We start from the raw sequence: 24,129 nt of genomic DNA, 5'->3' as shown, positions 1-24,129 counted from the left end.
TGTGTACCATCATCAGTTCCAACAACAGTGAGACGTCGACGCATTCAAACCGATCTATCGCATCTACACATTGCAGTTCGAGAAGCGGAAGGATTATAAATACAAGGCACTTTATTGCCTTTTGCAAGGTAATTACCGCTCCAATACGTAAGCTTCTTCTTTTCCGGGCTACCTGGTCTCAATTTGTAGATCCTGATTCGCCATCATGTCCGGAATCGAGCGCAAGCTGCGCTACCTAAATACGAGACGTCGCAGCATATTGACGTCATTGGCCTCCATCGAGAAGTTCGTTGCGTCGTACCAAGAGGAGAGAGATGAACCCGAAATCGCCATACGCCTGGAAGCAATTGTGTCTCTGTGGACAGAGTTCAACAAGGTTCAGGCAGATTTGGAGACCACCGACGAAACCCCTGATGCTCTTGAGCAGTACCTCAAGGAAAGGATTGAGTTTGAAAACTCCTACTACAAGGTAAAAGGTTTTCTTTCCCAACGCTGCCCTACCCCTGCAAGTATGCCCACTCACAACCCCCCTGCCCAAAGCCATTCGAACCATGTGAAGCTGCCCGATGTGAAGCTACCAGTATTCACTGGCAACTATGAAACATGGCTCAACTTTCACGACCTGTTCGTGTCGCTTGTACACTCATCATTAGAGTTGTCGAGCATACAGAAATTTTATTACCTTCGGTCATCGCTTGCCGGAGAAGCATTGAAGCTAATCCAAACGATACCGATAAGCGCAACGAACTATTCTGTCGCTTGGAATCTCCTCGTCGAGCATTTTCAAAACCCGAAGGTTCTAAAGCGCAATTATGTTCAGGCATTGTTCGATTTTCCGGTGATTCGCAGAGAATCACCAGCTGAGCTTCACTCATTAGTGGAGAAATATGAAGCTAATGTAAAGGTGCTCAAGCAGCTAGGAGAGAGCACTGAATATTGGGACATCCTTTTGATCCACTTTCTCTCAAGCCGTCTGGATCCCGTCACTCGGCGTGATTGGGAAGAACTTTCCGCCACCCAACAAAACGTTACCTTCAAGGACTTGACGGATTTCATCCAACGTCGGGTCAGTGTTCTGCAGCAGATGTCCTCCAAACAACCCGAACCGCAACAAGCCTTTCAGCCTCGCAAGCCGCCAAATTCTCGCATTGGCAGCCACGGAGCCTTCCAGGAGAATCGTCGAAGGTGTCTCTTCTGCCCGGAAGAACATCCAATCTACATGTGCCAGATCTTCAGTCGCATGCCAGAAGAGGAGAAGAAAAAACCCGTCAAGCGACATCAACTGTGTCGCAACTGCTTTCGAAAGGGTCACATGTCTCGTGATTGCCCATCGGAAAATTGTTGCAGGAGGTGTAACTCTCGTCACCACACACAACTGTGCACTACAACTACATCCAATCAAGGGAGATCAACAAACGCTGCAGTCACAACAAGCGACGCCCGAAGTTCCAACCCAACCGCCTCTGGTGCCACCCCCACTGATCCACCGACGTCTTCTTCAGCATCGAGAGCGGCTTCAATCACGATGAATGCTGCCCACTCAGGAGTGACCAGTTGTAACTCTCAACAAACAACGCGATCCAAGGTACTTCTTGCCACCGCCGTGGTAATAATCGTTGACGATGCTGGAAAGGAACATTTCGCCCGCGCTCTCCTGGACTCGGGGAGCGAATGCTGCTTCGCAACCTCTCAACTATCGCAAATGATGAACGTCAAACGAACAAGAGTCGATGTGCCGGTCGCAGGGATCGGAAAGTCTGCATTGAAGGTGAAGCACCAATTCCGAGCCGTCATCAAATCTCGAAATTCCGATTACACAACTAGCGTCGATCTGCTTATCTTGCCCAAGGTCACCATGGACCTTCCATCGACGAACATCGACGTAACCCGCTGGGACATTCCCTCTAACATCAACCTCGCTGATCCTGCTTTCTTCCAATCAAGCACGGTGGACATCGTGTTGGGGGCAGAGATTTTCTTTGACTTGTTTTCCGTCCCAGGGCGTATTACACTTGACGAATCTCTTCCGTTGTTGGCCAACTCGGTCTTCGGATGGGTAGTGTCTGGAAGAACTGCCCAAAATCTGCCCCACACTTCTGTCCGCTGTAATGTCTCAACCGTTGCCGATCTACAAACCTACATGGAGAAGTTCTGGAAGATAGAGGAGGACGCATCAGCTACCAACTATTCCCCGGACGAAACTGCTTGCGAAGAGTTTTTCCAACGTACGGTGACTCGTGATGCTTCGGGTCGATATATAGTGCGTCTTCCATTCAAGGAGTCTATGGTCCAACGATTGGGAGACAACCAGAAATCAGCTCTACACCGGTTTCGCTTGCTAGAGAATCGCCTGTCTCGTGATGCTTCGATCGCTCAGCAGTATCGGGAGTTCATGTCCGAGTACCTTCAGCTGGGCCATATGGCACCGCTCAGCACCTTCGCCAAAGAAATTCATCCGAAATATTATCTCCCACACCACCCAGTAATTCGAGAGAGCAGCACGACGACCAAACTACGCGTTGTATTCGACGCGTCCAGTAAAACGAGCTCGGGCATCTCGCTCAACGATGCTCTTCTCGTCGGTCCAATCGTACAAGACGATTTGCGATCGATCGTAATGCGATCCCGCACCCATGAGATTGTTCTTATTGCGGACGCAGAGAAAATGTACCGCCAAGTGCGACACTTCCCCGAAGATTACGCATACTTGTGCATTTTCTGGCGTCTGGCTCCTGACCAGCCAATACAGACGTTTGTTCTTCAAACCGTCACTTATGGGACAGCATCTGCTCCCTACCTGGCCACCCGCGTACTGAAACAGCTAGCGAACGATGAAGCTGCGAACTATCCGATCGCTGCACAGGTAGTGGAAAACGACTTCTACGTCGACGATCTTTTTACTGGAGCAGCGACAGCCACCGAAACCCTCGAGCTCAGAGAGCAGCTCGATGGCATGCTATCGAGAGGAGGATTCACGATGAGAAAATGGGCATCGAACTGTGAAGCTGTACTGGAGGGCATTCCGCTTGAGAATCGAGCTCTTCAGCACTCAATCGACCTGGACCGAGACCAAACTATCAAAACGCTCGGCTTACACTGGGAACCGGGCACGGATCATCTCAAATACAAGATCGACATACAACTACCACCCAATACCATTCTCACGAAACGTCTCACGCTATCCTACATTGCTCAACTCTTTGATCCGTTGGGGCTAGTTGGACCAGTCGTCGTAACAGCCAAGGCCTTCATGCAAACTCTCTGGACTCTCAGGGACGAAAACGGAAAGGTGTTCGAATGGGATCGGGAGTTACCAGCTAGTCTGAAGGATCGATGGTGTGCCTACCATTCGGATCTACCCACGCTCAACGAATTGAGAATAAACCGTTTCGTTCTTCTGCCCAACTCGTTTGAGATTGAGCTCCATGTGTTTTCGGATGCCTCCGACATCGGTTACGGTACCTGTGCCTATCTGAGGTCCATTGACAGACAAGGTCAAATTAAAGTCGCCTTGCTTACTTCGAGATCGAAAATTGCACCACTGAAACGCCAAAGCACTCCACGACTTGAATTGTGCGGTGCTCTACTTTCCGCTGAGCTGTATCAAAGAATTGCCGCCTCTCTCCACTTCTCGTTCACTACAGTATTTTGGACCGACTCCACCACCGTAATTAGTTGGCTAAGAGTAACACCTTCAACATGGACCACCTTTGTGGCCAACCGGGTGTCCAAGATTCAGCATGCGACTCAAAATTGTGGATGGAACCATATAGCAGGACTCCAGAACCCTGCCGATGTTATATCCCGAGGTTGCCTGGCATCCGAGATCGTCCATAACAAGCTCTGGTGGGGTGGCCCAGATTGGCTGCGAAAGGAAAAGGAATACTGGCCTGTTCCCGGACAGCAGTGCGGATCAACTGATGATTGCAACAGCGAACGACGAAAAACTGCCGCAGCGTTTGCTTCTGCCACTACCACACCCTCGTTTATTGACGAATACGCAGGAACATTCTCCAACTACTCCAAAATGATCCGCATAACTGCGTATTGGCGACGTTTCTTTTCGATTCTGCGATCACCAAAAGAAGATCGAACATTCAGCTTCCTAACGACCGACGAACTCAAAACTGCCGAACATGCGCTCATACGATTGCTGCAACAACAGTGCTTTCCGGATGAGTGGAGGCGACTACAAAGTGGACAACACATCGCCAAAAGCTCTCGACTGAGATGGTTTCATCCAATGCTCTCTTCCAACGACAACGTTATTCGAATCGGCGGTCGGCTAGGCCAATCTACGCTACACGACGACTTCAAGCATCCCATTCTGCTACCTGGTGCTCACCGGCTATCAACATTGCTTCTCTCATCGTACCATGAACGACTACTGCACGCAGCTCCTCAACTGATGGTAAACACGGTTCGCTTGAAGTACTGGCTTTTGGGTGGGCGAAGTGCGGCACGGCAGGTAGTACACAAATGCGTCACATGTGTACGTGCTCGACCGAAGCTGATTGAACAGTTCATGTCCGAGCTCCCAGCAGCTCGCGTGACGGCAGCAAGACCTTTTTCTCGAGTGGGCATTGATTTCTGGGGACCCATACAGCTACAACCACGGCACCGGCGCGACGCTCCAATCAAAGCATATGTAGCCGTGTTTGTATGTTTTGCGACCAAGGCAGTTCATCTCGAACTGGTCGCTAACCTAACTACGGCCAAATTTCTGCAAGCCTTTCGGCGTTTCGTGGCTCGCCGAGGCCTTTGCTCCGATGTTTATACCGATAATGGTAAGAACTTCGTGGGCGCAGCGAATGAACTCAAACGACTAGTACGGAGTAGGGAGCACAAAGATCAGGTGGCTCAGGAGTGCACGGAAAACGGCATCCGTTGGCACTTCAACCCTCCCAAGGGGTCTCATTTCGGTGGGCTTTGGGAGGCGGCAATAAGATCGGCTCAAAAACACTTTATGCGGGTCTTGGGATCCAGACTGGTAGCATACGACGACATGGAGACTCTATTGGCCCAAATTGAGTGCTGCCTCAATTCCCGTCCTCTCACTCCTATGAGCGAGGACCCTTCTGACCTCGATCCATTGACCCCGGGTCATTTTCTTGTGGGCTCGGCATTGAAGGCAGTTCCGGACGTTAGCGTTCTATCGGTACCGTACAACCGGTTGACCCAGTTGCGTTGCGTTGCGTTGCGTTGCGTTGCGTGGTAACGGAGTAATTCGTAGATTGCATACTGAAAGTTGTCATGTTAAAACTTTAATACTCCTATTCTAATTGCTTATGGAATGCTATTTGGGAAGGAACAGCTATCCAATCAGAGGTTGAAGTAAAAAAGACATGAGAACTTCCATTGCCGGCCACGCCCATCTTCTCCGTTACGAGGATAGGAAAGGATGTGATGATATGACACCTACTTTACAAGAGGTCAGCGACTCACCGACACTCCCATAGGTGTCAAGGAGTTGGATATTTGGAATGGGGTGATTGAGAAATCACTATAAGCGAGTGATGCGACAAGATTTAGATGGTGTAAGTGTATTTGAGTAAATCATGTAGATATGGACGAATTTCGCACCAACTCGTCTTCGGGGTTGGCAGCACCCCCTCAGAATGTTATGAAATTTTGTAGGTTTCAAGACTTTACCTTTTCAAGCAACTTTGCATGTTTTGTTTTTTCAAAATTAACCTGGACTAACATTTAAAAAGAGTACAACCGGTTGACCCAGTGGCAACAAACTCAGAAGGCGTTTCAGGACATTTGGAACCGCTGGCACCTGGAATACTTGGCTACTTTACAGCCGAGAGCCAAGTGGTGCAATCCTCCAGTAAAAATTGACCGGAATCGTCTGGTCATCATCAAGGACGAAAATCTGCCACCGTTGCAGTGGCCAACAGGAAGAATCCACGAACTCCACCCGGGAAAAGACGGCATAGTGCGGGTAGTCACGCTTCAAACCGCGAGAGGATTTGTCACCCGACCGGTGGCAAAACTTTGCCTTCTACCTGTTCCTGTTTCATCCAACTAAAAAATACAAGGCCCAAAATCCTTGGGTCCAAGGTAAGGACCTGTCCAATAGTTTAAATTATCCCTCCGGATCTACCGGGACTTAATTTTCATGTACCCTGCGCCGCCCGATGACTGATGGCCTGATGACAACGAGAGCTACGGAACGGTTTCTTCAACACCCAGTTCATAACCGCAGTAACGGCATCTACGCCAGCGAGGAGTGCCGTGATTGTTCCAGAAATGGCTATTTCTGGGGGAGGCAGGATGTTTGCATGCAAATGCGAGTTGGTACGGCTTAACACTCCATGGGCGATGCAACATCACAATCAATTAGCTCGTATGTATCACCAGCCCACGTGCCATCCTCACTAGCCTACGTACAACACATCTCGAATCCTTATCACCCATGAGTGCTAGTAGCGGTGGTGCAGATCTGGAGTATCCATAGGAAACCATCGAGAGCGAGAGACCTTACGAAGCAATACGATCATCTCTACCTACGGGGCTACGATGAGGCTAGAGATTGATGGGATAAGCGACGACAATCAGTGCACCTTCGATATCTCGCCGGGATCGGTTCGACGCAGTCTGTCGCTGCTGAATATGTTTATAGTTTTTGATCGTTAGAGTTAAGTGCAGTAAATTAGTAGTTAAGTTCTAAGAGTACAAATAAATATGTGTTAATGTAACGTTCGTGAATAAATGTGGTGATTAAGTGCAAGAACTCGTACTTTGTCCGTAAACTACGAAGAACTTCAACTATTCCGAACTGTGAGCTATTGACCGAAGAATACCGCATCTCTAGTGCCAACGTCGATGGAAAGATTCGCCCTACATTGATGTAAGTTCGCTCTGCTGCCACTGCCGCTACACCATTAATAAACCAACTCACTAATCAAATCACTCGCTTATCATCTTACTCATTTACATACTCATCAACCCACACACTTACAAAATCTCGCTCGCCAACTCACTCACTTACTCTTCAATTCACTTCTAAATAGCCACTCACTTACCGGCACACTAATTCAATCAAATTATTGGGATAACATAGGCATTGAAATAAAAAGTGAAACTCATCAACTCACTTACCGACAATATTTCAAGCTTGCTTAAATTCTGAAAATTTTCACATATACCAGTCATTCAATTCAGCAACCTCTTTGTCATTATATTGGATCGGCTTCGTCATGCTTCACGACATTTGAGCCTCTTAATTAAGTTAAAATGTTTATGTTTGGTTTATGAGCTCAACGCGCATTGCAGCAATATTTGAATTTAGTTTGAAACTGCAGTGCCGAAGAAATAACAGTTTTTGTTTAACTGGAAAACAAGTGTCGTTCCAGCTGGAGCGTAATGCCTACATAAACGAAGAGTTTATACCATGGAGTATTGAAATAGCCATGCTATTAGGTGAAGTAAGTTACTAAAAATGCTTAATGTATCGGTTTTACGCCGAACTTTTATAGTGGGACTGTTATGCGTAGAATTTCAGTTGTGGGACAAACATGCGTAGAAATTCAACAGTGGGACAATTTGACTTGACATGCTTTTCATTGAGTCTTCGAACAAAGTATGTTATTTTTTGATGTTATATGAAAATATACGTATAAATAGAGCGCCTGGTGCAAAAAAGTCAAAATCGTCAAAAAGTAACATGGGACAACTATGCTTAGAACGGCAGAATAGGGTTGCGTTGTTTTCGTTACTAAATTAAGAAAGAACCCACTTTAGTTTAAGTGATTTATTTATAGTTTTTTGAAAATTTATCTCCGAAAACGTAATTTAAAAGTAAGATTGGTGAACAAACAGAGATAATACTTTAGCAGAAATATTGAAAAAATGAGATAACAAGTGTTTCTAGTGCATGGAAAACAATAGGCCAACATTGTATCCACTAATGGGTTACGTACAAAAGGCTGAATCACATAAGGCTGAAATACATAAGGCTGAATGATCAAAAGGCTGAAAGCATCAAAAGGCTGAAAGGTATCAAAAGGCTGAAAAGTTTTGAAAGCTGTAGAGAATCGAATGAAATTAAATTTTGAACATTAATGGCTAATCTATTGATCTTTGAAAAACATTCGACTCGACTTGAATTGATCATAGGAAACAAAAGAATCTTTGGAAATTTGGTCGAACGGACATTTGGTCAAATGAACATTCGGTTGAAACCCATTTTACGGAAGAGGAAGTATATGACATTTAGTCGATTGGACTATTTATCGAATAAACTTCTGGTCACGTGAGCTAAGGCTCTAACTGATGAAAAGACATTCGAGTGGATCATAATATTATGGATTTCGTTACCATAATGTCTATGTTAATTTACTTTATTCAGTATCATATCGGCTAATACTCCACAAATACCAAACACAAATTGACAACCAAAAATCGCCAACATTTCATTTCCACTCGTTTGAAGTATTTTGTATAACACGGAAACTAGGTTGAATGAGTCTTAGATGCAAACAATTGTAACTATTGCTCAAAAATGTTTGAACTTTGTTCAGTTCAAAATTTCTAACGCGTACGCGCTCCAAATTGATCGCCAGCAGGGTACCGTGGGATCCGCGAAACGGAAATAGCTATATCTCCACCATGTTTCCACAGATTTCAATCATTTGGATTCAGAAACTCCTCTGCTATTGGAATCATATCTGAGCGTACCAGTCCGGTCAACATGGGTTTTGGAAAATCCAAATTTCCAATCATATAATTTAATACAATACAGTAACGGAGTTAGCGGCATGAACCATCGAAAATCATAAAATTGCCTAAACGAATAGAGTCTGGTCGTCAGTCCATCAATTGGCCATTCCTGATTAAGTTTCTCAAGGAACCATGACAGGAAATAAAAACTTTCTTATACTTCACCCCTCCTCAGCCCAATAATGTAATCACGTAGGAGATTTTCGGGTTTTCCAGAACTCCGGGGACTAGGGTAATTTTCCAATTGTTGCACAGCTAAAAACTTGCCTATTGTTGCACACTCCATGTTTTTCTTATGGAGTGTGCAACAATTGGCGATTTACCCTATACCGCTTTATTCGCGTCGACAGAAACTATTTCCCATATATGTCAAGTAATGTTGTGCGCATAGGAGTTCAGAACCGAATTGCAGCACCACAGTGTGAACGCGATCAATTTGCGTTGAAGTTCATACTCGGCACACTGCGATCAAATATATTTGAACATGCAAATTGAACGCGGCATAAACTAATGGAAAGAACTGCACCCGTTGCATGCTCACTAACATGTTACCCTGGTATCTGTGAAACTAAAATGGTCATATTTGCGCCATTTTTTCGTCAATTTTAGCAATCTTTTGAACTAATTTGAATAAGAATCTCCATTGAGAGAGTGAACAAGCCCGACTATCGTGTGTTTCGAAAAATCCGAATGCCTAGAGCTGTACTTCAATATCGGAGACCACAATGTCGTACCAATGTGACGAATTTTCCAGTGACATAACATAATAACGTCCAAACATGGAGATGCGGCACAAGGTCCTAGTCCTAGGAAAGAAGGCACATAGGATTTAATGATGAAGATAAGCGCATATGAACTCAGAGCCAAATGATGTTCTTAAGCAGCAAAAGCTCTGACAGGCAAGTTCAATTCTTTGTCGTCCAAAAAATTTAAAGTGTTCAGTTCATTTTTGGCTCGCGTTCAGTTCGAATACAATACTATTTGAAAGAATAGCCTATGTTTAAAAGAAGGAGAAACCTCTGATAAATCGTTTTTTAGGAATATGCGCATGCAGAAGCTCGCTGCATTTTACACATTGGTAAGAATGCCAGCACTGAATATATGCATATACCACAAAAGAACAGTCTATTTAAAAAAAGAAAAAATCTATCATGGGAGAGTTATTAGTATGATGGTATTATCATCAAACCTTTCCACTTAGTCGTTACACTGTACTATTTGCGGCCACAATACTTACTCTCCCATCAGAGATTTTTCCTGCTTTTTTAGATAGGCTGTTCTTTCGAGGTATATGCATAGATCATAATTTAACCGTTCAACTAGGCTGTACATATACAACTAGTAATATTGTAATATTATTGTAACTAGTACAACTAGTAATCCTCCTAAGAATTAAAATCATTATAACCCATTCGGCAAAGTGACATTTCAGGCCTGAAATCCATGTTTTCAGCCTTTTGTATTCAGCCTTATGTGCATTCAGCCTTTTGAAATTCAGCCTTATGTTACCATCCCCCACTAATAGGTCAATTTTTGTACCATAGACTAACGTTGCATACCATCGCATCGATTTTTTTCAACATAATTAAGTAAATTCTTGAATACTTACGTTAGTTTACTTCCAATTGGTGAAACATGCTTTGCCTAGAGTGTGTAATAGGGTCAACCTATTATTTTTAGTGCTATTAATTCATGAGTTATGGTCAAAACTGTCAAGGCGGCTTGCAAATTAAGCCAAGGAATGGTACATATACCTTACCTACTCCTCTTTACACTTCAACGTATCTATTCAACTTTCTATATTCCATATGACAAATTGATCTAAAATAGTGTCCCAATGCCAACCCTATCGCTCGACGATATCTCATTTTCAAGTTTGGAAAGTCCCTAACTAAAGGCGAAAATGTGTTCAAATTTGTCGAAATCAGCGTCTTCCTGAAAATTCGAATTTTAGTTGCATCAATTTCCGCCTATCAATAACAACTAACAGCCATCTTCACAGTTGGTCGGCCACAATCTTCAGCTCAAACTTAAACTACCGGGGAAGTAACCGGCCGGGCCGAAGATAGGCAGGTAGGTAATTGCTACCGGCACTATGGAGGCATTGCTGCAGCCTGCGGTATCATTACGGCAATCGTTAAAATTGCGTCTATTTGTCGGAATCGATGCACCCATTGCTGTTTAAGTTGGTTGGTGATGCTGGCTGCGAGATGAGATCTTCTCAAAATTTACCGCCGACGACGACGTGTCGTCGTCAACCGTATATCTAGCCGAAATTGAAGTCGTCACACGTTCATGTATACGTTCAATGACCGCGTGAGGTGGTCGGATTTGAACTTGGCAATCAACGCCAATGGGAAGCTCTAGTGTGTGTGTGTTGAGGGAGGTTACTGCACCTTGTTTTGGGCCAAATTTTTGGGTTTTGAATCATTCTGTTGTGTTCTGGAATAATACTTAAGATTTGATCATTAATTATTATGTTTTAAGCTTCTTCTTTTTCTTATTCTTGGTGTATCTTCTCTACTGGGACAAAGCCTGCTTCTCAGTTTAGTGTTCAGAGAGCTCTTCCGCTGTTATCAACTGAAAGCTTGCTTTTCCGATAACCGTTTTGCATGTATATGCTCGAAGGTACTCTATGCCCAATGAAGTCAATGAACTTGCTTTACAAACAGTTTCTGGACCGATTGGGAAACGAACCCGCCACCCTCAGCATGGTCATGCTTACAATTGTTAGTTAGCTTTTGCTCACAAAGTCAAATATTCGGACCAGTTACCCTAGATGCAGAAAAGAAGATTAACACCCGACGAAGACATATCGAAGAAATAATAAAAGAAGGCTCAAACCGAGCCACGTCCAATCGGCAAATGGACCAAACAATAGCCGGTGCCGATTACGTCGAAAGTGAAAATTGCCCCGCATGATGTGGGGAGTGAATTCATTGACAACGACGACGACGACGATTCGCGCGCGCACTTTGCGCGGAGATGACGATCGAACAGCTCAGCTAGAGGCCTAGGTATCTCGTGCGATGATCAAGTACCACCTAAGACACCTCTTGGTTTGACAATCGACACCCTTGCCATCGACCCGGCAAGAGTGGTAGAGAGATGCACTACTGGAGAAGGGATGAAGGGGGACTCCAGTGCTGAAAAATTCATTTCGTCATATCTAAATTCAATCACCTACAGCTCATTTTAGAAGCTGAACCTGAGAATATGGTATATGAAAAACTTGTGCGGCTAGTCCGGTTCTGCAAGAAAGTCACGGAAAAATCACAACTTTTTGAATATTTAAGATAAATGTCACAGACTACCTTAGAAAAATCCCAATGATATTCACGGTGAATATCATTTGGCATTTTTCAAAGGTAGTCCGTGACATTTACCATGAATATTCGAAAAATAGCGGTTTTTCCGTGACTTTCTCGCAGAACTGGTCTAGCTGCACAAGTTTTCCGTATACCATATTCTCAGGTTCAGCTTCTAAAATGAGCTGTAGGTGATTGAATTTAGATATGACGAAATGAATTTTTCAGCACTGGACGACCATTCATTCGCGAATGGTGTCAAATTTTTGCACCCGCAACTTGCCGGGCAGCAAGCCGAGGAGAGGGAGATGCTAGGTTGGTGGTGAGTTTAAGTTTGGGTTGGTTTCGACCGTTTTGGATATGATGGCATTTTTTCACCATACGCGGGAAAGATGATTGATGTCTGGTGGAGAAATTTTGGCATTCTTGTGCATGCGATGCGACATTTGCATTGCATGGTCTTGAGCTGCCACTGTTGAGAGCTTGAACAGTTCCAAGTTGGCGTATAAGTCTGAAGTTGTTAGAAGATATATTTTCTACATAACTGTTTACAATTCTCAAGAAAATGAAGCCTTACCGTATGGCGCAAAATTTATTATTCTGGGCGAATGCTGGATAATGCAAACTGGTGAAAGTACACGTGGCTGAAAACCCCACTTTAGGTTCTTGGTCTCTTATCTGGAATTACTGATAGTAAAGATTGGGTAAAAAACGGAGTTAATTTGCTAGGACTTTGGTCGTTTGATGACAGGAAGGGGGCTTAGTTGGTTTGGACTTGGTGTTCGAGCTCAATGGTCATGATGAACAGCGCTATTATTGATGGACCGCATTTGTTTGATTCTTAACTGCTTGACCTTATTTATAGTGATTTTAGTTGGCAACACCTTAGAAGAACCTCACTCTGCCACTACCTTACCTTGCCTCCGCGGTACACCCGTTAGAGATAACTTCGTAGAAGGGGGGGGGCGTACTTGTGCACTTTTACTGTCAAACGTCAGCTATCACATATTTTTTTCCCTTCTAAACCATAGGGGGAAAGAACAGCTATCACCACATGTAGCTGTCCTCTAGGGGCCAACCCGACTACCTGCTGGTCGGCCCGCCATTTCCTCTGGAGGTGAAGCACGATTGTGGATACCGTGGCCGAAACGGCGTTTCACTCGTCCACCCCCGTGCACATCCGCATGTTATCGAGAGTTGTACCCCTACCACATACCTCCCACAAGCTCAACCTCTGCTCCGCGAAGCGCGGGCATTCGAAGAGCACGTGTTCCGCCGTCTCCGCCCTATTTGCACACTCCGAACATGAGGGCGAATCTGCATGCCCGAACCTGTTCAAGTACCACCTAAAGGACCCATGGCCCGACAGGAATTGTGGCAGGTGAAAGTTCACTTCGCCATGGGGCCTACCTTACAAACCATTTTGCTGTACAAGAGCTGAACAAACTACTCTTAAGCAAACTTTAGCTTAAGAAACTGTTATACAGCTAGTTCTGTTTCTTGGGAACATGTCCACCGAGGCACACTCGGTATGAGCCTGTGTGTCCACCTACCCTTGGTCGAAGTGTCCCAGACTCTCTGCCATTTCATCATGGACGAAATTCTGGCGTTTCGTCGCGTACCTCTTGTACCTCTTTCTTCGTAGCACTCAACATCCTCGGCCAGCACTACTGCTATCGGCATCATGCCCGCTAGCACGCTTACCGCGTTTTTCGAGACGGTCCGGTATGCACTGGCCACCCTAAGGCACATTAGCCTGTGTGTGTGCTTTCTAGTCTATCTACATTACTCTTCACTTTAAGCGCATTCGACCATGAAGCCGTGCCATACCGTAGTATGGACACCGCTACTGACGCGAGCAGTTTTCGCTTACTCGAGACAACTGCCGAACTGTTTGACATCATCCTAGACCTAGATAATGCCGTAACCGCCACGCTCGCTTTCTTACAAGCATACTCGACATGAGTACTGAAGTTCAACTTGTTGTCGATCATGACTCCAAGAAGCTTCAGTGAGCGACAAGACTCGATCGAGCACCCGCCCGTGGTGACCACTGCCTGCTGTGCAGACTTGCGGTTGTTCACCACCACCACCGCCGTCTTGTGGTGTGCGAGTGTCAGTTTCCGCGACCTCATCCAGCCTTCCACTATGCCCATCGCATGCGCTGCCGTCAATTCCACCTCTTTAACCGACTTACCTTACTTACCGATCAGGCTAAGGCCGGGGTGGCATCTGCTGTACATAGTAGCCGTCTCCATTCCGCTCAGTCCTAGCTCGCTGCGCACCACGTCTTCTTGTACCGGTCGGATGATTCTCGAAAACCATTTTAGTCGGGTTGCTATCCGACACGATTTTCGCGGTATGGACGATGGTTGGTTCCCTCAGCAGCTGATGCAGCTCGTGGTTCATTCGCCTTCTCCAAGTCCTGTCTTCCAATTGCACTTCGTCGTAGATGGTACGCAACACCTTCCGTTCGAAAACTATAAAGGCGCGTTGGTCCTCTGCACGTAGGGTCCATGTTTCGTACCCATAGAGAACTACCGGTCTAATCAGCGTTTTGTTGATAGTTAACTTCGTGTTACGGCGAGCTTTATTCGATCGTAGAGTTCTGCGGAGTCCAAAGTAAGCACGATTTCCTGCAAAAATGCGCCTCTAAATTTCTCTGCTGGTGTCGTTGTCGGCGGTCATCAGTGAGCCCAAGTACACGAATTCATCAACCCCCTCGATTTCATCACCGTCGATTTAAATTCGGGGTGGTGTTCGCGGTAATTCCTCCCTGGAGTCCATTGCCATCATGTACTTTGTCTTCGACACATTATTGACTAATCCGCTTCGCCTGGCTTCACTCTTTAGTCGGATGTTCGTTTCCGCCATCGTCTCAAATTTACGAGCAATAATATCAATATCATCAGCGAAACCAAGCAGCTGAACTGACTTGAAAATCGTTCCACTCGTGTTTATCCCCGCTCTCCTAATTACACCCTCTAAAGCAATGTTGAACAGCAAGCACGAAAGACCATCACCTTGCCGTAACCCTCTGCGAGATTCGAAGGGACTCGGAGTGTCTCTGATACTCGAACTACGCACATCACTCGATCCACCGTCGCCTTGACCAATCGTATCAGTTTATCCGGGAATCCGTATTCGTGCATAATCTGCCATAGCTGTTTTCGATCGATTGTATCATACGCCGATTTGAAATCGATGAACATGTGTGGGCACGTTGTATTCGCGGCATTTCTGCAACACCTGGCGGATGGCAAACATCTGGTCCGTTGTAGCGCGTTCACCCATGAATCCAGCTTGATATTGCCCCACGAACTCTCTTGCAATCGGTGATAGACGGCGGCATAAAATTTGAGAGAGGACCTTGTAGGCAGCGCTCAGTAGTGTGATCGTGCGATAGTTCCCGCAATCCAACTTATCGCCCTTTTTGTAGATGGGACACACGATACCTTCCATCCATTCCTCCGGTAATACTTCCTCGTCCCAAATCATGGTAATGACCCAGTGTAGTGCTCTCACCAGTGCTTCTCCGCCGTATTTTAGAAGCTCGCTTGGTCTACTCTTCAACATCGCGCTGGAAGGTGTGATGCGACGAGCCGGGCTCAACAGCCGGGGAACGATTTTCACAAAATCCGGTCAATTTGTGTGCTTTGCGGACGACATGGACATTATCGCTAGAACATTTGGAACGGTGGCAGAACTGTACACCCGCCTGAAACGCGAAGCAGCAAAGGTCGGACTGGTGGTGAATGCCTCAAAAACAAAGTACATGCTGGTAGGCGGAACCGAAAACGATCGGATCCGTCTGGGCAGTAATGTTACGATAGACGGGGATACTTTCGAGGTGGTGGAGGAATTCGTCTATCTCGGATCCTTACTGACGGCTGACAACAACGTGAGCCGAGAAATTCGGAGGCGCATCATCAGCGGAAGTCGGGCCTACTACGGGCTCCAGAAGAAACTGCGGTCGAAAAAGATTCACCCACGCACCAAATGCACAATGTACAAAACGCTAATAAGACCGGTGATCCTCTACGGGCACGAGACATGGACCATGCTCGAGGAGGACCTGCAAGCACTCGGAGTTTTCGAGCGACGCGAGCTAAGAACGATCTTCGGCGGTGTGCAGGAGAACGGTGTGTGGCGGAGAAGAATGAACCACGAGCTCGCTGCACTTTACGGCGAACCCAGCATCCAGAAGGTGGTCAAAGCCGGAAGGATACGTTGGGCAGGGCATGTTGCAAGAATGCCGGACAACAACCCTGCAAAGCTGGTGTTTGCAACGGATCCGGTTGGCACAAGAAGGCGTGGAGCGCAGAGAGCACGATGGGCGGACCAGGTGGAGCGTGACTTGGCGAGCATTGGGCGCGACCGAGGATGGAGAGCGGCAGCCACAAATCGAGTATTGTGGCGTACTATTGTTGATTATGTCTTATCTTAATGATGTGGAACAAATAAATGTATGTATGTATGTTAGTAGTTGATCTGCTCCAGCGGCTTTGTTGCAGGGGCCGGAAGTCTTTCGTCCTGAGCACATACTCCTAGATCTGTTACCATGCTACCTTCGGTACTTGCAACGTCGCCATTGAGGTGTTCATCGTAATGCTGCCGCCACCTCTCGACCACCTCACGCTCGCTCGTGAGAATATTCCTGTGATTATCTCGGCACATGTCGGCTTGTGGCACAAAGCCTCTGCGCGAGCGGTTCAGCTTCTCGTAGAACTTTCGTGTGTCCTTGGCGCGGTACAGCTCTTCCATCGGTTCGCGATCTCGTTTTTCCTGCTAACGCTTCTTCATCCGGAAGACTGAGTTCTGCCTGTTCCGCGCTTGTCTGTAACGTGCCTCATTCGCTCTCGTACGGTGTTGCAGCATTCTCGCGCATTCTGCATTCTTCTCGTTTTTGAACTGTTCACATTCGCCATCGTACCAGTCGTTTCTGTGATTCGGAGTCGCGAAGCCTAGTGCTATAGCCGAGGTATACTACCTACGGCGGATCGGATGTCCCTCCAGTCATCTTCAAGTGTAGCTGCGCTAAGCTGCTCTTCCGTTGGTAGGGCCACTGCTAACTGCTGCGCGTAGTCTTGAGCCACTTCTACGTTACGCAGCTTCTCGATGTTGAGCCGCGGCGTTCGTCTTCGACGCATGGTGATAACTGTCGAAGGTTTTGAGCGCATGCATACAGCGACTAAGTAGTGATCCGAATCTATATTCGCACTGCGGTATGTGCGGACATTGGTTATATCCGAGAAGAATTTACCGTCGATTAGAACGTGGTCGATTTGGTTTTCTGTGTTTTGATGGCTTTGTGGATAGCTTTTCGGGGAAGAAGGTGCTTCGGACTACCATACCACGGGAGGCTGCAAAGGTAACGCATCGCTGGCCGTTATCATTCGATACGGCGTGCAGGCTGTTTCGCTCGATTATCGGTCTGTACATTTCCTCCCTTCCTACCTGCGCGTTCTGTCGCCGACAACGATTTTCACGTCACGCGGCGAGCAACCATCGTATGTTTGCTCTAACTGCGCGTAGAATGCTTCTTTCTCGTCATCAGGTCTTCGTCTTCGTGTGGGCAGTGGACGTTGATGATGCTGTAGTTGAAGAAACGGTCCTTAACTCTTAACATGCACATCCTTGCGTTGATCGGCTGCCACCGGATCACACGTTGTCGCATCTTGCCCAACACTATAAATCCTGTTCCCAGTTCATTGGTGGTGCCACAGCTTTGATAGAAGGTAGCCGCTCGATGCCCGCTTTTCCACACTTTCTGTCCAGTCCAACCAAGCTCCTGCATCGCCACGATGTCGAAGTTGCGGGGATGTAATTCGTCATAGATTATCCTGTCCTGTTATATCCTGCGAAACCAAGTAACTTACAATTCCATGTTCCAAGTTTCCAATCGTAGTCCTTATTTCATTTTTGCCGATTGTATCAAGTCGTATTTTCTCCTATGTTATTCGCAATGGGGATTTTTACGGGTGGCTTTTTGGGCGTACGTCAACACTCCTGTCTCGCCGGAGGGCCATCGTGCCAGTTCTGTTTAACGTCCCAACCAACACTGGGACGACGACGCTGATAGGGCTACCACTTTAGATCTAACTGGGCGTGGTGCAGCGTTTCTTACTCAGCCGCTGGATGCCAGAACAGCCGCACCTCCTTGATGAACAGACACTCGGATCGTACCTCCTCAATCTAGCTGAAGTCAGAAGGACAACAGTGCCCAGGCTGCACTACCAGCTAAGCACACAAGTCTTAGCTGGCGGTCTTTGTCATCGCTTGACCCGTGGAAGCATGAGGTAGGAACTTGTGAGGACCAGAGCTATGTTGGACGCTCTCCTTATCGACTCACCGTTTTGCAGCCACGCTGTCAAATCAAGTGTTATACAATACAGTGATTGTTCATCGCAAGGAATTTTATGCGTAGAACATGTCCTACCTGTTCTATCCACTCATTGAAAAAGATTAACTTGTCCGTGGTTCCTACCTGTTATAGGCTGTAATTACTTATGCCTATGCGTAATTGATCGTCATCAAAATACCATAGAGTACCAAACCGGTATACGCTCTGTAATCTCCTGGTGGACAACCATAAGAGAGAGGTGAAAGGTGGTTGAGTTCTCCTGGCAGCAGATCCACCAATATGGTTACATTCAGTGCGCGCTGTCGCCAAATGCCAACGACCATCATCTATCCACGAGGTCCACTCCACAGTCAGTGTGCAATTGATGAATGACGGCGCGATTTAAATGTACTGTGTTGTTTGCTTGTGGGACCACACGCTTGGGGCGAGACGCGGCGGAGGAAGACATTCATGTTCTGCGCCAGGCGGAGGTTGTACAATTTGCCACCGGCCGGGTCGGACTCGGGCAGCTACTTTTTCCTCTGCGCTGATGGCTGCTGCGTCTGGCTGATGGACGCACTGGCGATGGTGTGACAAGCGATTTGTCAGAGGTTTGACTTATTTGCATGTCATTATGCGCGGTTGCGCGATTAGTTCGCGAAGAAGCGCGCGCACACACCGGACGCAGCTCAAATTAACTGTCAACTCTCGCGGTTGTTGTGCGTTGAGTTGAGTTGAGTTTCGTCGGAGGCGCGTGACTGCGGCGGTGGTGGCGGCGGCGGAGGTGGATTGGCGCACTCTGTGTGTGTGATGGACGATAGCGATGCAGGAGAACAGGAACAGGTGTTTATTATTTTATTGTGAGAAAATGGCAAATAAATCACGGAGAAATTCATCACACTTTCGATTTTTGTCTTCTTGATTTGTCCCCTATCCAGCGTGAAACGGAAGAGAAGCTTGGAGCAGGGATTCTCAACCTTACTGTTACAGGACAAATACGAATTGTTACCGTTTCTTTTAGTAACTCACAAAACTGCCTACGCTAAGAAACTTTGCTATCTCCGCAAGTTCCACATCGATGACCATCTCCTCATCGCCAGCCCAAGTCCCCGGCTGTCCTACGGAAGAAGACCAAGGACGAGGATCATGGCACGAAAAAAGCCATATGATCCCCTCCAACATTTCTGGAGATTGCTCTGTAGAAGCCATTACACCTTTCGCCAGGATCGTGATGGCCAAGATCCTGTAGGCATCACCCCACGGATTCGTAGTGGCACTTTGACAAAGATCCTCGAAGCAGGTCTATTTGCTCACCGTTACCTTGATCTTCAGCGCGACTGTAGCGAACCACCAGGTGATCCCATCGACTCCGCAACGTTCCGATAAAAGGTACTCTTGGTACCAACTTTAGCCAGGTCGACATCTAGTATGGCAAGTGTCTCTAGCAGGATCTGACCCCGCTAGTTCGTTAAACGGCTTCCCCATTCCACGGCTCAGGCATTAACTACCAGCCTTCGCCCTGTTAGCACGGTCATCATACAGTTCAGCATCTGCATGAACTGCTCGATCGGCCACCGCGGAGGCGCATAACAGCTACAAAAGAAGACCCCGTTTACTTTGGCGACCACGAAGCCCTCATAGGTAGAAGACACCAACTCCTGGACGGGGTATTTACCCGTCGTTCATATTGCCGCCATTTTTCTGCACCCATCCGTGACCCAATTGCCGTTGCCGGCGGGTACTTGGTATGGGTTTGCTATGATATCCGTCACCCACTCAGAATCCGCCTGACAAAGCAGTTGCTGAGTCGCGTCACAGTGGTTCAGGTTCAGCTGCGTTACCTGCACTGTGATTTGTCCACTGCGGCTTTCTTGAAAGCCGGGCACTTTGGACTACCCGTTGGATGCCTGTTGTCTACGTATTACCCGGTACAAATCAGGGGTGGACTCGTCCATCCTTGTGCTTTATGGCCTTCAGCGCCGCATCTCCTACACAATTTGCTCCTGTTAGGCCCTTTGCAGTTCCATGACTTGTGTCCTGGTTCAAGACACCTGAAACAAACCTCGGTTTGTTCGTGGAATGTCAGATAACATATCCGCTAGACTACCTTGATCCTCCCTACTTTAACGATCTTTTTTACGTCCGTCACAGATAGCTGAACCAAAGTTACATGTGTCCCTGCCGGCCCCTTCCATAGCCTAATGGCTGCGGTGGCCACCTACACGTCGCACTGTTGCCGCAGTGCTATGACGAGCTCTTACACTTCGGTTACCTCGTCTAGGTGTGAAAGCCCCCACCTCTACCCCTTCGTCATGGACTACCTCCGCCAAACTTTTGTAGGCGGCTACCAGATCCACGAGCTTGGCGTCGTTTCGCATCGCCTTCAAGACATCCGAGTACTTCGATTGTTCGGTCTTGATGACGAGCGCGTCGCCTTTCTCGCGCGTGGCTCCTACTATTTTACACTTTCTTGGTTTGGCGTCCCTGTTCTCCTCGACCTGCGCCTTTTTCTTCTTCCTCTTCCGCTCGACTTTTGTCCAAGGGAGGTTCACCCTAGTCTGTGGTTGCTGAGGGCCAAACAATGGTCGCAACCCCCTGTTCCCTTCCATCTGGAACGGGCCAGCCTTTTCAGGCCCACCCTTCCCAGCTTTCTGGGACGCTTGGCTGGGGTCCGACTTGCCGGCATTAATACCGACCTTCGGGGTTAGTATCTTTCTAGACTTGTGGGCACCGCCAGACAGCTCCTCACCTGACGGCTGCCCACGCGGCTGCCTCACCCACTTTTGCGAGTGCTAATCACGAACAGTCGCATCTGTTACACCTTTTGGACTTCCTGCGAAAGCGAAGGCCTCCATCTGGGTAGACTTCGCAAGCTTTACTTTCACCGGTTCCGCCACTGCTGCAGTCTTCACGAGTCTCACGTGATTCTACTGGGCATCGTCCATCGACTTACGAAGTCGCAACAGGACCATTTTCAGGTCCTTACGTATGTTGGCCTTAGTGGACGCAAAGTCGATAATCTTGCCAAGCTGCTGCTCAGCCACCTCGATCGCGGGCAGTTCTTCTCTCTTTCGGTTGATGGCTCTCATCATCCACACTCCGTCCAGTATCTCCTGTTTGCCGGGGAATGGATCGGAGTTCACAGGTACCCCACAGGCTTCGTTAACGATCGAGCATTTTTTTTCGCTTCCTCGATCACGCATTCCTCGGCACGGGTCGCTTGCCACCTTGAATTGGTGTTAATAGTCCCATTCTCAACCGACGACTACGCGACCAAGTGCTACTTGGTCAACAGTTTTCTACCCTACTACAAAAACCAGCGGAATCCAGTTCTGGAAAATGTAATTATCGGGTAAGCCTGTCGGGAGCAGTACTGAGACTCCCCGACTCAAAAGCCTCAGGGTCGGCACGCTCACGTCCCGTAACTCTTGGGCAGGGAACTCTCGCACTTGGAAATAGATAATAACAACAGCACTTCACGGACAACTACACTTTATTCAGGTTTTACACTGTATGTTTCTGGCACTTCCTTCTCCCTTTATCTCCCACTTCCTTAAAGCTAACCTGACCTTATCGTTGGGGGTCCCTCTCCTGTAGCACTCCACCACTCCTGGTCTCCACTGCGTCCTGGATACTGTGCGCGATGGCGGCGCGCAGTCCCGTTTTTAAATGGCCACCCCTCATGGCCGCCCAGTGGATGGTAACCAATCCCTCTGGTGGTGGGTTTTTGCACTACAGAATGTAGCGTTATGATGGGTTCTTTTAGGGTGGTGGAGCCTGATCTTGTCCTATCTAACCTATCGGGAGCTTTTAACTGGGTGGGACCTACACTAAACACGAGTATCACCTGCCATTTAACTTTTTAACATTTCACGCAGCACAAATCACGAAATTCCCGGTAATACTCACGACACAAAATAACCAACACTTACAAAAACAGTTGCATAATGGTGTACTGTAATCGCGAGATCATATCGGACGTCCTCATTCGTGACAACCAGTCCAAAATTGCGGTATATGCCCAAAGGGTGAAGCGGGTAACCCTCATTGGCATCGATGTACCGTTTGACCCAAGTTAGACCCTAATGTCCAAAAACTCAAATTAATCCATCTAGTGGTGATAGTGCCTTTCTCGTCGAATTTGTTCTCATGATCTTTCCGTCGACGTAAGTCAAAGTGTTCCTGAATCCAGATATTAAAAAAAAAACCTAGCATTTTATCAAAGCCATCTTTGAATCGACTTAAAACTTACCGGACCCGAATGACTTCCATTCAGTTAAAGGGTCCTTAAAATAAATTAATAACAATAATAATAATAATTACTTAAAACTTATTGATGGCACATAGTCCGACGTTGTGTTCAACGTATAAGCAGGGCTGAATAATATCAAACTTCTCAGCTTACTGCTTCAGCACCTTTACCAACAGGCTGATCAATATCAAGACGATACTAACAAGCTAAGATATAACTTTTTACACAATCACAGATCACTTTGCGGTCTTCAACAAAGTTTTTTTTCTGCACATTTTAGGCTATATTTTATTGACCGTTGAAAACAAGAACGATAGGTAGTGAGTATAGTGAAACGTCTGTTTTGATGTGGGTTTAATTTGTCAAGATTTCGTTCTCTTACACATATTTATTATTTAGGGTCTTGTACCATTTGGGCAGATGTACCTATTTTGGGCACTTGCCACTATAACGAAGTCAATTTACAACCGATTGGCTTGAATTTTTGTACAGAGTTGGGCACGCACAATGTCTAACTCTGTACAAAAATTCAAATCAATCGGGTTTAAATTGACTTAGTTATAGCGACAAGTGCCCAAAAGAGGTACACCTGCCCAAATGGTACAAGACCCTATCCCTTGCATTGATTATACACTTGCGAAATTTCCATCGACCACGCTTTCAACGATCATTTTAAATTTTCATAGTTGTGGCTTTCATAACCAGAGGCGCGCGCATCGTTTTTCTATGCGTTTGACGTTTCACACTAGCGCCTTCTGTTGACGATGTTGCACAACACAGTGGTTCGTACAATTTTTCCACAAGGTGATGGTAGTGTGAACTGGGCGATGGATTTCCATGAAAATCGTTCAAGGTGTTACGTCTGTTTGTCTGTGGATCACCTTTACATTTGATCACTTCCAGTGGGACACCCAGAACTGGTTTCGGAACACTACCGGTTGTCTAAAATATGGTCTGAGGCTATGTTCTTACGCATCGATCATCGTGTTGTCAAAAAAGCTGTTATTTGATGTACCGTCAAACCCCGCGTATTCGACACTTTTTAATTCGTACCCGCTCATTCGACATATGTCGAATTAAAAAATTATCAAATGTCACAGTGTAATACACTGTAAATACAAACTATCCGATATTGTGATGCTACTCACACCCGCAGCGGATCCTCATGCAGCTGCTACTTCCGGAAGTTCAAATTTGGCGCTATCCGACACCTGATTCGTTTGGTGATCAATTGCAGCGAAATTTGGAAGCCAACAATCGTAAAATGAACAAGCTATCAATTCGTATCACCTTAATATCTGCAAGACTTGTGTTCAAAAACAAATCCTACAATCTTAACAAAAACTAAAATAGAGTTAGTTTATCGAAGTTGAAATCTACCCAGGTAATTTGACAGAAATCATTGTCGAATAAGCATGGTTTTATGGTACCACACGCATGGGTTTGGTTCAATTTCACATTTTACCACTTTCCAAGTCACTTTCGGTTCACATTTTACC

The 24,129-nt window shown here is 46.6% G+C and overlaps 1 protein-coding gene across 1 annotated transcript; it reads left to right on the top strand.

Moving 5' to 3' along the window:
* The first annotated feature begins 205 nt into the window (after window positions 1-205).
* Window positions 206-22,457, top strand: LOC134288834 (uncharacterized). Its single transcript, XM_062854726.1, has 2 exons — window positions 206-5,196; window positions 22,319-22,457. Exons 1-2 carry the CDS (start codon window positions 206-208, stop codon window positions 22,455-22,457), a joined length of 5,130 nt encoding a protein of 1,709 aa, XP_062710710.1.
* The last annotated feature ends 1,672 nt before the right edge of the window (window positions 22,458-24,129 follow it).

This window comes from Aedes albopictus, chromosome 1 (genome assembly GCF_035046485.1).
Source record: "Aedes albopictus strain Foshan chromosome 1, AalbF5, whole genome shotgun sequence".
NCBI classification, from domain to species: Eukaryota; Metazoa; Arthropoda; class Insecta; order Diptera; family Culicidae; genus Aedes; species Aedes albopictus.
This window is presented reverse-complemented; position numbering and strand designations above follow the sequence as displayed.

Bases quoted from the DNA above. Each gene is read 5' to 3' on its own strand.
- LOC134288834 (XM_062854726.1), top strand. From the start codon at position 206: ATGTCCGGAATCGAGCGCAAGCTGCGCTACCTAAATACGAGACGTCGC. The intron at 5,197-22,318 runs GTTGCGTTGCGT...TTACAAAAACAG, and splicing joins ACCCAGTTGCGTTGCGTTGC to TTGCATAATGGTGTACTGTA.